The sequence below is a fragment of the Petaurus breviceps genome, unplaced genomic scaffold (genome assembly GCF_028583685.1).
Source record: "Petaurus breviceps papuanus isolate PSGF00001 unplaced genomic scaffold, PetGlider_PUasm1.0 90681, whole genome shotgun sequence".
Taxonomy (NCBI): domain Eukaryota; kingdom Metazoa; phylum Chordata; class Mammalia; order Diprotodontia; family Petauridae; genus Petaurus; species Petaurus breviceps.
In genome coordinates, this window is record NW_027187307.1 from 7,750,339 (window position 1) to 7,762,466 (window position 12,128).

The 12,128-nt window shown below is 41.8% G+C and overlaps 1 protein-coding gene across 1 annotated transcript in view; it reads right to left on the minus strand.

The window, feature by feature from the left end:
* DIAPH2 (diaphanous related formin 2) overlaps positions 1 to 12,128 on the minus strand; it is an 873,453-nt gene that overhangs the window by 134,587 nt on the left and 726,738 nt on the right. The window contains exon 27 of the mRNA XM_069065282.1: positions 4,772 to 4,864. Coding sequence (XP_068921383.1) covers positions 4,772 to 4,864 — 93 coding nt within the window. The remainder of the gene's footprint in view (positions 1 to 4,771; positions 4,865 to 12,128) is intronic.

The window sequence follows — 12,128 nt, forward strand, 5'->3', positions numbered from 1 at the left end:
TGCCTGGACATCCGAGGAGGCAGGCCATTGGTGCTGCCTGGACATCCAAGGAGGCAGGTCATTGGTGCTGCCTGGACATCCGAGGAGGCAGGCCATTGGTTTTAGAGTGAGCAGCACCAACAATCAATCAAAAAAGCAGCTATTAAACTGATGACTCTCCAAAGTGCTTAGCACATAGGGGTAAATATAGAAATGTTTATTCCCCTGCCCTTGTACTCAGTTCCCTGCACCATGTTGGGTCAGAGGGCACAATGCAAAAGTCAAAGCAGTTCTTGCCTTCCAGATGTTTACATTTCAGTGGGCTTTAAGAATTCTGAAGGTGCCATGGACCATGAGTAGGGATATTTCTCCAGTCTCCATTTACATCCTGATCTTCTAATTAAACCTTCTTAAACACCAGTTTTCAATGTACATTTAAAAGAGACATTTTACACATAAACAAATAGATATTTCTCATTTTAAAAATTGCTCACATTACCAGAGTATTTTCTATTACTTTTAACTGTATATGAAAAAAAAAACTTTTGAGGTCCAACCCTTCGGGTCAAACTGCCACTGTTTTAAAGGGAAAATAATTTCTGAGTTTCCAACATGTGTCTACAATGCAGCTTGCCTATAAATTTGCCAGCCTCTTCCTGAGCGTAACTGTTGAGGATCAGGTTCATCCCTACCTACCCACAATACAATAAAATACAACTGAGCCAAGAAAAGTGCAACAGAGGACCATCGTTCCCATGATGACTTAGTTTCCTATAAACAGGAGGGGATGCTGTTCCTTAATAAATGTGTGTTCAATTGAACTGAGTTGTAAGGCAAGCAGAGTTTTTGATGACCATTTATCTAAGATGCTGTAAATGGTCCTAGATAGGGCTTGGACAAAATGAGAGCAAAGGTCTATTCCAATTCTCAGATTCTATGAGCCTAGGGTCATTCAACTGCCTTGACTGATCACTGAAGCTGAATTCAGTCACTGGTTTAAACACACAGCTTGGACATTTTGTGTGTACAGACATGATTGCAATAATAATGCTGACGATGATGATCAAGATTTATAGAGAGTTTGAAGATTTGCCAAGAACTTCATCCATCTTTACCTCATTTAATTTGGTTCTAATTGTTTTTTGGTGGAGAGGGGGTAGAACTCCTGGTATAGGAAACTCCTCCACCGATGTAGGCTGGCAATTGGTAACAGATTCTTAGAAAGTTGCCTACAACATAAAGGTTAAACCAACCAATCAATCAACAAGCATTTATTATGGACCTACTACACGCCAGGTTCCAGTGCTAGGAATAAAAAGTGAAAAAGAAGCAGTCCTTGCCCTCAAGTTTCCATTCTAGAGGGTGATGCAACACACCTATACACATATACACAAAATAAATACAAGGTAATGGGTTGAGGGAAAGAAGAGACTACAGCAGCTGGCAGAGATCAGGAAAGACCGCAAGGAGAAGATAGAGCTTCAAAACAAGAGATTCAAGGAGGTTTTTATGAAGTACATTCCAGGTCTGTGGTCAAACATGTCAGGGGTAAGGGAGGACTTGAACCTATGTTCAGCTGGCTTCAAGCCTAGCTCAGCCTCTCTATATACCACAAAGTCCCTCATATTGTAATATTAAATCAGGTGATCAATTTTTTCAGATTTAAGTGACCCAAATCCTAAGAGAAAACTTCATTATTGCAACTTTAGGACCAAATGACGGTTGCTGCAGGGACTACATGAACTAGTCATTATTGAAAAGATGGACATTCATTTACAAATGAAAGAAATTTCTAGTTGAATGCATTCCATTCTCTCTGAATGACACTAGACCATTACACACAGAAAATAATCATTCAAATCATTTTTTTTTTTAACATAGAATCTACTTTGAAGATGCCAAGGAAATGAAGGCTACTATAAAAGGAGTGCTTTAGAGGTCACCAAGAAAATTATGGAATCAGTTTAAAGGGAGCTAGAAAAAAGGAAGACAAGCAGACTCAATTTCAAAAGGGTTCCATTCAAAAGGAAACATTTTCCTTAGGCCTTAGCTATTTCTCAAAATAAGAATGTTCAAATTTATCTTCATAATTGTTTTTTTTTCGGGGCGGGGGGAGCATGTGAAAAACGTTTTCCTCACATTAGTTACCTTTTATACACTAGGTTGGGTTGGAATTAGGGCACATGCTTCATGGTTTCAGTGAAGCAAGGAGCACCATTATCTACCTAATACGTCTCCCCAAATCCCAAGCCTCTAATTTTTCTTTTCTTTGCTGCCTCACATTGTTTCTTGACTGTCTCTTCTGAAGTACAAAATTATATCTTTTTTACTTGTACTGTAATCTTGCTGATATGTGTGTGTATATATACACACATACATACATGTATATATATGTATACTCACACATACTGTATCTGTAAAATTTTCTTTTTTTCCATGCTATAAATGCAATTGTCTTCTTAGCTGTCCCTTGGGGTTCTCTTAGGGAAATTTTCAGATCAAAGGATCCCAGATACAGGACTGGAACCAACCATAGCGGTTATCAAGGCCAGCTCCCTCATAATACAAATGAAGACACTGAGGCACAGAGAGGTTAAGTGACTTCCCTAGAGTTACAGAAATAGGAGCTAAGATGGGATTTGAATTCAGATCTCCCCACTTACTCTTTGTTTCATTTTCTTTTCTTCACAGTGTTACTGCTCCTTAAAAAGTGATTAGAACTGCACTTAAGAATCTAGATGTGGTCAAAGTAGCTGAGTTATCAAGAGCTAAAAAGGCACCAGGCTAAAGCAATCCAACAGCAACAAAGACTCCACCTATGAGACTGGAGACACAAAGAAATAGTAGGAGGGCCAATCACCAAGGGAGGTTGTAGAACACTTACCAACAAAATGGAGATGATCAGGAGTCAGTGTTTTCGAACCCCAAAGGCCCCATGTGCCTCTCAGTCCAGCACATGACCTTGCCTCCCACTTCAAAGAACACATCACCATTCTCTTTCAGGAGGGTTCTCAGTTCTCCCTCTCTCTCTATCCCCATACCTCTCTATATCTTCCACATCTTAACTTATGCTCTCTTCCTTTGCTCCAGACTGAGAAGAGAAGGTGACTTCTCCTTGCCTGGGCTAATGCCCTCTATTTGTGCACCCCATCTCTCTCTGTCTCTGTCTGCCTTCTCTCTCATTTTCAAATGGCCTTAGCCCATTAACAAATAAGTTCTGAAAATATAAGAGAAGTTTCCTTCTATGAGGTGAAGCTGGGTTGGTACTGAAATTATTTTCACTCTCTTTTTCTCTGTGTTTCTACTATGATGGTTCAGGAAACAGCTGAAGAGCTAAGGTACTATTACTAAGCGTGGAAGGGAACAAAATTAATTTGTACATTCCAAGACACCATTTAATTTCCCTTACTACCTTCTCCTGTCTCTTATCTCCATGCCTTTCCAACCTGCCAAAGCACTCATCTTCCCTCAATCCAAACTTATCTCAGAACTAATCTTCTCTGGGAAACTAACCCAATTAGCAGGGAAGCAGATTCATAGGTACCCTTGGGCAAATAATTTCCCATCAACACTTAAAATAAATTTTAAGAACTCAGGAAACCTCAGACAAGAGAAAGCTAAATTATTCTAATACCTTCTTTCAAGAGAATGTACTTCAAATAGGAAAAAAAAGCCCATTTGGGGTGTATCCTGCATAGCGTCTATTCCGCTGCAAGCATGCCGTGACTAGAAAGTCCAATGTAATTTGACAGAAAACTAATGGCAGAAAGGATGAGCAACAGAATGGCCACTTCCGCTTGCCCTGATCTTTATTATCAAGCCGTTGTATCCAACCCATCACCTGTTCCTTCCTGCTTTAGGTGGGTTCCTGTGGGCAGTTGTACTTGGCAGCTAATTTTGTTCAACAGAATCAAATTGCTTTAATATTTCCTGCTTTCTCTCTTGCTGACATGCCGTTGTCTCTAACTCATCTGCAGCCAATGTGCCAATATCTAAAAATGTATTACTGGACACGTGGTCTGTCCGAGCAGGCCTAATTAGGAAGTAAAGCAGGTGACGTTGTTCACTCTTTGTCACACTTTGTGCAGCTGGGAAGCCAGAAGGAAGCCTTTTTCTATCCAAGTGCTGGGGTATTCTTTAGCTAATTCAGCAAAGAGAAGGCAAGGCAGCTCAGCAGAGCCTCTGGGTTCATGGCTGGTGAGCTCCCAAAGTCCCTTTCCACCAGGAACTAGAGAAAGGAAAAGGGGGAGCCTTCTTCCAGTCTTTAAAGTGGACCTTCAGGTGTGCCTAGCTCTTGGTACACCCACACTGATCCCCACACATCCCCCATTCAAAAGCTCCCGGTATAGCCCCATACATCCCCATTCCAACATCAGACCAGAAACAGATCACAAAGCCAGATAGCAAACGGGGGAGGATTTTCTGGCCTCTGAGCTTACCTGCATAGCTCCCTGGATAGCTGGAAGTTGAAAGGTGTGTTACCAAAGGAATGAGCCCCTAAAACATCAGCATAGGATGGCAGCCCCCTCGGCTGCCAAACTCTATGGTGACATCTCTATGGCACATGCCACTTAATTGCACACTGCACTTGTCATCAAGCTAGACTCTCAGAAAATGACGACAATTTAAAACATGCAGGATGGCCTGGGGCTTTTTGGAAGCTCCAGATCTCATGGTCGCTGCCTGCGAAGCTTTCAGTGGCAAGGCCGCCGGCTTCGAGCAGACGGGACGCGCTCTCCACCACTCTGGGGAGAAGCCCGTACTAGGCCACGGCGCCTGGGCTGGCACTTACCTGGATTCCTCTGGATCCGCTTCCTTCGATCTCGGAAGATTGCACCTGATTGCAGGGCCTCCAGCAAATTATCCATCACACCTGTCTCACCCTCTGGAGGAAGAGAGAAAACAAGAATTAATCTTGAGGCATTTCAGAGGGAAAAAATGAAGAGGCATGAGGGGTCAGATCTGCATAATCCCCTTAATTTCCAGACATGGATCTCTTTTTACAAATAGGGTAAAATAGTGGTTTCGCATTACCAGAGGGACTCCTTTGTTTATTAGATACTGTTAAGAAAAAATCCTCCTTTCAACTTGAAGACCCGAGCTTTTGTATTATTGATGATAGCCTAGGATGCAAATAAACACCAGCTGATCAGCTAGCTTTCTACAAAGATTCTTCTAAGATGTTCCAACGCGAGAAAGCACCGGCCTCCCTTAATGCAATCAATGCAGACCGAGTTATTTGAGGAGGCAGTTACACAAGGTTAAATACTGATTGTATTAATATGTCAAGCATTCAACTGTCATCAGCTACACTCTGCAAAGACACTGTTTGCAAAACACATTTCAATGTGATTTTGCCTTAACCCTTCCCTTTTGCCCATTCCATAAGGCTGACATTAGGAGGAAAAGGCAACCAACATTATTTGAATAATGAAGCCACCCTAAACAGGGAGATGGCAGCCAGAAACCATTTGTCTCCCCCACCCCCACCCCCACGCCCCTGGGAAAAGAATTTTTAATTGTCTAAATCTTGGGGCTAAGAAAGATATACATTAGAGAGTCTTTTCATTACACAGGAAAATATCTCAAGCACATTTTCAACAGTTTTTCCTCTTTTAACCTCTTATTATATTGGACAATGGAAAGCAAAAAGTCTCAATGGTGCCTGGAATCTTTAATTTTTCAGTTTAAATGATCATCAACTCTCCTGTACTGTGGTATTCCCAAAAGACATGCGGCCACTTCTCCACTAACTAGCTGTGACCCATGCAGGGCTCTGATGGAAGGAGAAGCTGCACAGAAAAGAGGTGGGTGAATCTGTTTGTAGAAAGTCATATTTGGACACAAGGTCTGTGTGTCTTTCTGCCTTTCTGTTCCCCTCTTATTCTTAGCTGCCTCCCTCAGCCTTACCCATCCACAGTCTACTTGTGTCTAATCTTAGTCTACTTAGTCTACATCTAAGCACTCTGGAATGGCCATAGGTGGTAAGAGATTCCCCTCTAGCGAGGTCCTTTTTCCACCATCATTCAGAAACTCTAGTGCTCTTTGAGGGTAGATATTACACCTCCATATCCATCATGCAGTCCAACCTGCTTTGGTCACCTACCAGGCTCTACATGATCTCTCAAGGCATTCAGAACCTGGCTCCCAGTCATTCTCTGCATTCAGTCCTGCTCTCATTCACTCCAACTTATAGCTTGATGCCCTGGCCTCCTAGGACATTTCCACAACTCCCATAACTTCCATCTTCATTTTACCTCAGCCCCACACAGGGCATGTGGCAATCACTCATAATTGTTTCACCTCTATCATCCAGAGCTCTGTAATCCTTGTATCTGATCATGATAACCTCCTCTTCTTCCCCTTCCTCACCCCCTTCACCCCTCCTGACAAACCTCCAGTCTTTCCACCTCTCTTTGTTCTTCAAGTTGATCACCCTTGAGAGGATCTTCCTTTTCTCCCTTCTCAATCCTGCCTGTGGCTAGCCATTTCAACTAGATATTATTAGCAATTCTTTAACTCCTTCCTTTGTTCCACTGCAATTCTTGTTTCGTCAAAGCCTTCAGCTTCTCTGTTCCTACTCTGTATCCGGCCCTACTCTCTCTCTTCTGAGCTCCAATCCCATATCCCCAACTGCTTTTTAGGTATCTCAAGCTACTCAAACTCAGTGTGTCCAAATACTACACCTTACTCTGCTCTCTGAACTCTCTTCCTAACTTCCTGTTACTGTTGAGAACATAGCCAATTTTAAAGTCATGGAGGCTCAAGGATGTCACCACTGACTTCTCAGTCAATAAACCTTTATTAAGTGCCTACTATGTGCCAGGCACTATGCTAAGTGCTGGGGATACAAATGCCAATAAAAAGTAAGTCAGTCTTTGCCCTAAAGGAACTTACAGTCCAGTAGGAGAAGACAACATACACAAAAAAGCTACAAGTATGGTGGGAGCTGGCTGGAGGGGCACGTTGGAGAAGTCCAGAGAAATCCTAAGGCAGGACAGCTAGTGGGAAATGGGGGGAAGATTGTGCTGGGTCCTCTCTTTAAAATACACTTTGGAGTTCACACATCTCTGCTCTCCGGTCAGAGAGAGAAAAAGGATGATACTGATGAAATGAGAGAGTACCAAGGCTGATTCAATGTTATTGCATGATGGGATGACCCCAAAACAGGGATTCCTTACTCGCCTCTCAGAGCTAATCAGTTGTTAACTCTTATTATTTCAACCTTCACAACATCCTGCTCATATCCATCCCCTTCTATCCCCCCATACAACTTCACTCCAGTTCTGGCCTACTTCTAATTAGTCTCCCAGCCTCAGTTCTCTCTCCACTCAGCTGCCAAAATGATTTTCCTAAAAGAGCAGGAATGACGATGTCAGCCTCTTCCTTCAATAAAGTTAGGAGCTCCCTATTAACTCCAGGGTCAAAGAGAAAATCTTTTGTTTGGTTTTTAAAGACCTTCACAACCTGACCCTTTATTACCTTTCCAGTCTTCTTCTACTCCCTTTTATGCAGTCAGATCAGTGTAATGACCAACCATGAATCCAGAGGACTAATGAAGAAGCATAATGTCTACCTCCTGAAGGAGAGGTGAAGGATTCAGAGGGCACAGAATCTCAATCTCTCTCCCCCCACCTCATCCTTTTGGACATCCAATGGCCATTGTGGAAATCTGTTTCACTGGACTATATACATTTGTAGAAGGAATTTTACTTTTCATTTATTCTCAACTGGAGAGGGAGAGAAAGAGAGAAGGCAGACATTTTTTACCGAGTAAAAAAATAAAAAATAAATTTAATTTTTAAAATGGTTTATATTAGATGTGAAAAGTCTTTGATTTTATTTAGAAATCTTTGAAAACCTTTGGATAAAGTGATATGACGCAACAAAGTAAGTGTGTTGGTATTGGCAAGGGAGACTCGATGTGGTTTTGTATAAAACTACAGTCCAGTTTTGAACCTGTGAATCTGAGAATCTGGCAGTGGAGAGGAAGATGTGAGAAGCTCAAGAGCTGATGCATTTCAGGCGAGAAATTGGTGGAATAGAAGTAAAAGGTAAAAGGAGAAAGAAAAGGCAGCTAGCTGTGGCAAAAATGGAAGAGAAAGATTGAGGAGAGCCACTGGGCCCCAGGAGCAAAGCAGCCCACCTCTTCAGGGATGGAGGGAAGTTACCAGAACAGGGCTGGGCTTTTTCTAGGTCCCCCTCTCCCCTCATTTTGCCTCTCTTTGCACTGACACTGTAACAGAAGCTGCTTGCCTTTTTCACCCAAACAATTTGAGGACTCTGAATTCTGCTTCAGCCACAGAGAGGCCAGGAATTAAATGGAGATAAATATAAATGATAATCAGGGGTTCTTAAACATTTTTGTGTCCTGGTCTCATCTGGCAGTCTGGTAAAGCCCCTGCACCCCTGCACATGATAATGTTTCTAAGTATATTAAAAAATACATAGGATTACAAAGGTAGCCAGTCCTATCGAGCTACAGAGATCAATTAAAAAATCAAGCGCATGGACTCCAGGTTAAGAAGTTCTAATTTAAATTAAGTCAAAGAGACAAACCTCTTCCTAAGTGTTAGGAGTTTTCCTAACTGGGGGCTCTGATCGATGTGATTATACTCTTAACTTTTTATTTGCTATAAAATTCCTTAAGCTACAGAGAGAAACACAGGGACCAGAGGGACTATTATGTTGCCCCTAAATTTAAATGAGCTCGTTTCTGTGAGAGTGTTACAATTGATTGATTACAATTCCAGAGACAAAGGAGATAGGAAGGAAAACGTGGGAGGATACCATTCACTGGTCACCTGTACACTCCACAAACACAATTATTTGCATGTTGTTTATCCCACATGGTGCTGAATGAAGATGGAGAAAATCATGCAACTGCTCTGACTGGGTCCACTACAAATTTATGTTAGCCAGCTTCTGCTGGGTCCTCACTGCTGCTAGGCAATCTTCCTCTACCTCTTTTATCAACCCACTCTCCATTACCCCACTCTTCCAACCCTTTTCATTCTTCTTCAAGCCTCCCATGGCTTCCTCTCCCCTCACCCTCTCAGTTCAGAACCCTGTGTCACATTTTACAGAAAAAAAAAAAACCTGAGGCCATTCATCACAAGCTCCTGCTCCTCCCTTCTTCTTTCCTAGCACTCAAATGCCTTCTGCTACCATCTCCTCTTTCACTGCTGTCTCACATGATTAAGTGGCTTTACTCCTTACTGAGGCCCTCATCCCTTCATGTTTGGACTATTGCAGCAGCCTGCTGGTGCATCTGCCTGCCTGTAGGCTCCCTCAGTCTAGTCCATCCTACTTTAAGCCACCAAAGCTATTTTCCTAAAGTACAAGTCAGATCATGTCATCACCACCCCTCCCTCCCACTCAATAAGCTCCAGGGGCTCCCCATCACCTCTAGGACCAAAAGTAAAACCAAACCTTTATTTAGTAATAAAATCCACATTCTGAAGCCTGTATTCAAGGTCACCTGTATCTTTCAGCATTTCACCATTACAAGCCTCTGCTATTGCTGGGCCTTATTTGCTGTCACTGGGACATGTTAAGAAAATCCCAAGTTCCCTAGCCTTTGCTCATGCAGGTTCCCTTGCTATAGGATGCCTTCACACACCCCTTCCTCCCGAACAAGTATTCTTCCATCTAGTGACTCTGGCTTCCTGGCTGTTTTTCGAACAGGACGCTTTATCTCTCAGGTCCACACATTCCCTCTGGCTGTCTCCAATGCCTAGAATGCTCTCTCTCCTCACCTCTGACTACTTAGTTCCATCTAAAATCCCATTTTTTGAAGGAAGACTTTTCTGGCCCCTCTCAATTTGGTCCATTATTTCCTGTTAATCCGGTCCATAGCTTGTTTGCTTGTTGTGAGGTCCTCAAGGCTTCTCTTCGTATCCTCTGGGCTTAGCACAGTGTGGAGCACATGTTTACTGACTGACTTACACAGTGAGTTCCTTGAAGGGAAGGATGATGTCTTTCGATCCTAGCATACTGCCATCTACACAGTCATTTGCTTAATACCAGCTTGCTGGACTGAATCAAAGAACTGAAAGCATCTCCAACTTGGAAGGAACCAACCCAGTGTAAAAGCTATGGAGCCCAATTTAAACCGGAATGAAAATCCCTTCTACCTCATAGTCAGCAAGTCCTCCCAAAACTCTGCTTGAAGACCTTCAGGGCCAGGGAGCCCAGACCACTCCAGGCAGTTTGTTCTGCTGCTGGGGAAATCTCTCACCTTAGTGACTGTCAATGATTCCTTCCATTTGGAAGGATAATAAGATTGGAATACACTGTCTCAGATCAGAGAAGAATACCTTCCCTAACAGGCCTAAAATAAGATGGACTATTTCTGATTATGTCCTCCATTTGAACTTTGACACTTCTTGAAGATGTTACACTTGTTAAAAAGACACAAGACAGTAAGAAAAGGTTAGAGCTTGAAAAGAACTTCGAGTCATCTACTCCAAACCCTTCATTTTACAGATGAGTACAATAAATGGAAATGCCAGTATTGTTTATTCAAAGACAGGTCTTTGGAATTAATGACAACAAAGAGTTCCCCAGGGAAGAATAAAGGGGAAGAAACCGAATGTCCAATCTCCCTTTGACAAACACAGGGAAAATGAACCGTGGAAATAGACCTTCAGCAGCTATGCAGGGTCAAGCGATGGAGAATTTTTGAAAAATATGAACATTACAGATCTATTTTAAACCACTGATCATCTATTTTTCATCAGAAAGCAAGGGCTGACTTTTTAAAGTTACTTATTAAACTTCTTATTGAAAATTATCATTACAATATGAGATGAATTTAAAATAAATTATTTTACTTGAGTTTTTTCTTGACAAACATCTATAGTAATGAATGTCAAAAAGTTCTCTGTAGGTGACAGACAAAAAGAGAGAGTGGGAAAGAGAGAATAATGGAGAGTAATGGAGAAAGCAGAGAGAGAGAGAAAGAAAGAGAGAGAGAGAGAGAGAGAGAGAGAGAGAGAGAGAGAGAGGAGGGAATAAAGTGAGGAAGTTAAAAAAGAGAAGAGAGAGGAAAAGAGAAGAGAAAATGAGAGAGAGGGAGGGAGGCAGAGAGGGAGAGCGAGGGGGGAACAGAGAAAAGAGGCAGAAGAGAGAATAAGAGAAAGAGATAGAGCAGAGTGAGAGAGAAATCTGCCCCATATTTATGTTCTCACAAAATATAAATAATGTATTGAGAGAAGGCACTTCTTTTTTCTCATTTATTCTATAATAACTTTAGAAGAAGTTGACTGTTTTTGATGACATTTATAACTTCACTAAAGGAGAGCGAGATAAGTTTAATTTGTGGTTCAGTTTGCCTCTTTGAAACAAGATGGCAAGTGATCAAAGTTTCTAAATGTATGCACCATCAGTAATTTGAAAGGTATTTCAACACAATTCAGTAACTGAATAATAGTTTCTGAGATATGTGATTACACTGATCGAAGTGCATGGTTCAAATTGTTTCTGCTTAAAGCCAGGGACTTCAGAGTTTTTGGTTGTATTACAGTGAAAATTTAGTAAATGTTTTTGCATTTAAATCAACCACTGCCTGAAGATACTTGACTTATTTTACCAGGATAGTTCCATGGCATAATAAACTGAAGAATTAAAACTTCCTAAGAAACTTAACTATTTTATGTTACAGAAAACTCTGAATGACTTAAGCACCTAACAGGAACTATGTGCTAAAAGTTGGAGATACAAATATAAAAGAGAGAAAGGTCCTGCCTTCAAGGAGCTTACAGTTTAGATAGAAATGTCCAGGAAAGAGTGTTTGGGTCTGGGAAGTTCCAAGGAGTAGTCAGTCCAAGAATACAGGTTTGTCCACAGGCCCTGAGCAGAAGCAATGGGAGTGTTCATGTGATGATAGTTCCTAGAACAAAGGATGAGGAGAGGAGAAATTTGTGATGAAAAAATAGGGTGCTGAGGATCTTAGCTCCTCCTGGATATGCCCAGACTATGGACCTCTTTTTCTTCCTTTCTTTCTTTCTTTCTCTCTCTCTTTCTTTCTTTCTCTCTCTCTCTCTCTCTCTCTCTCTCTCTCTGTCTCTCTGTCTCTCTCTCTCTCTCTCTCTCTCTGTCTCTCTCTCTCTCTCTCTCTCTCTCTCTCTCTCTCTCTCTCTCTCTCT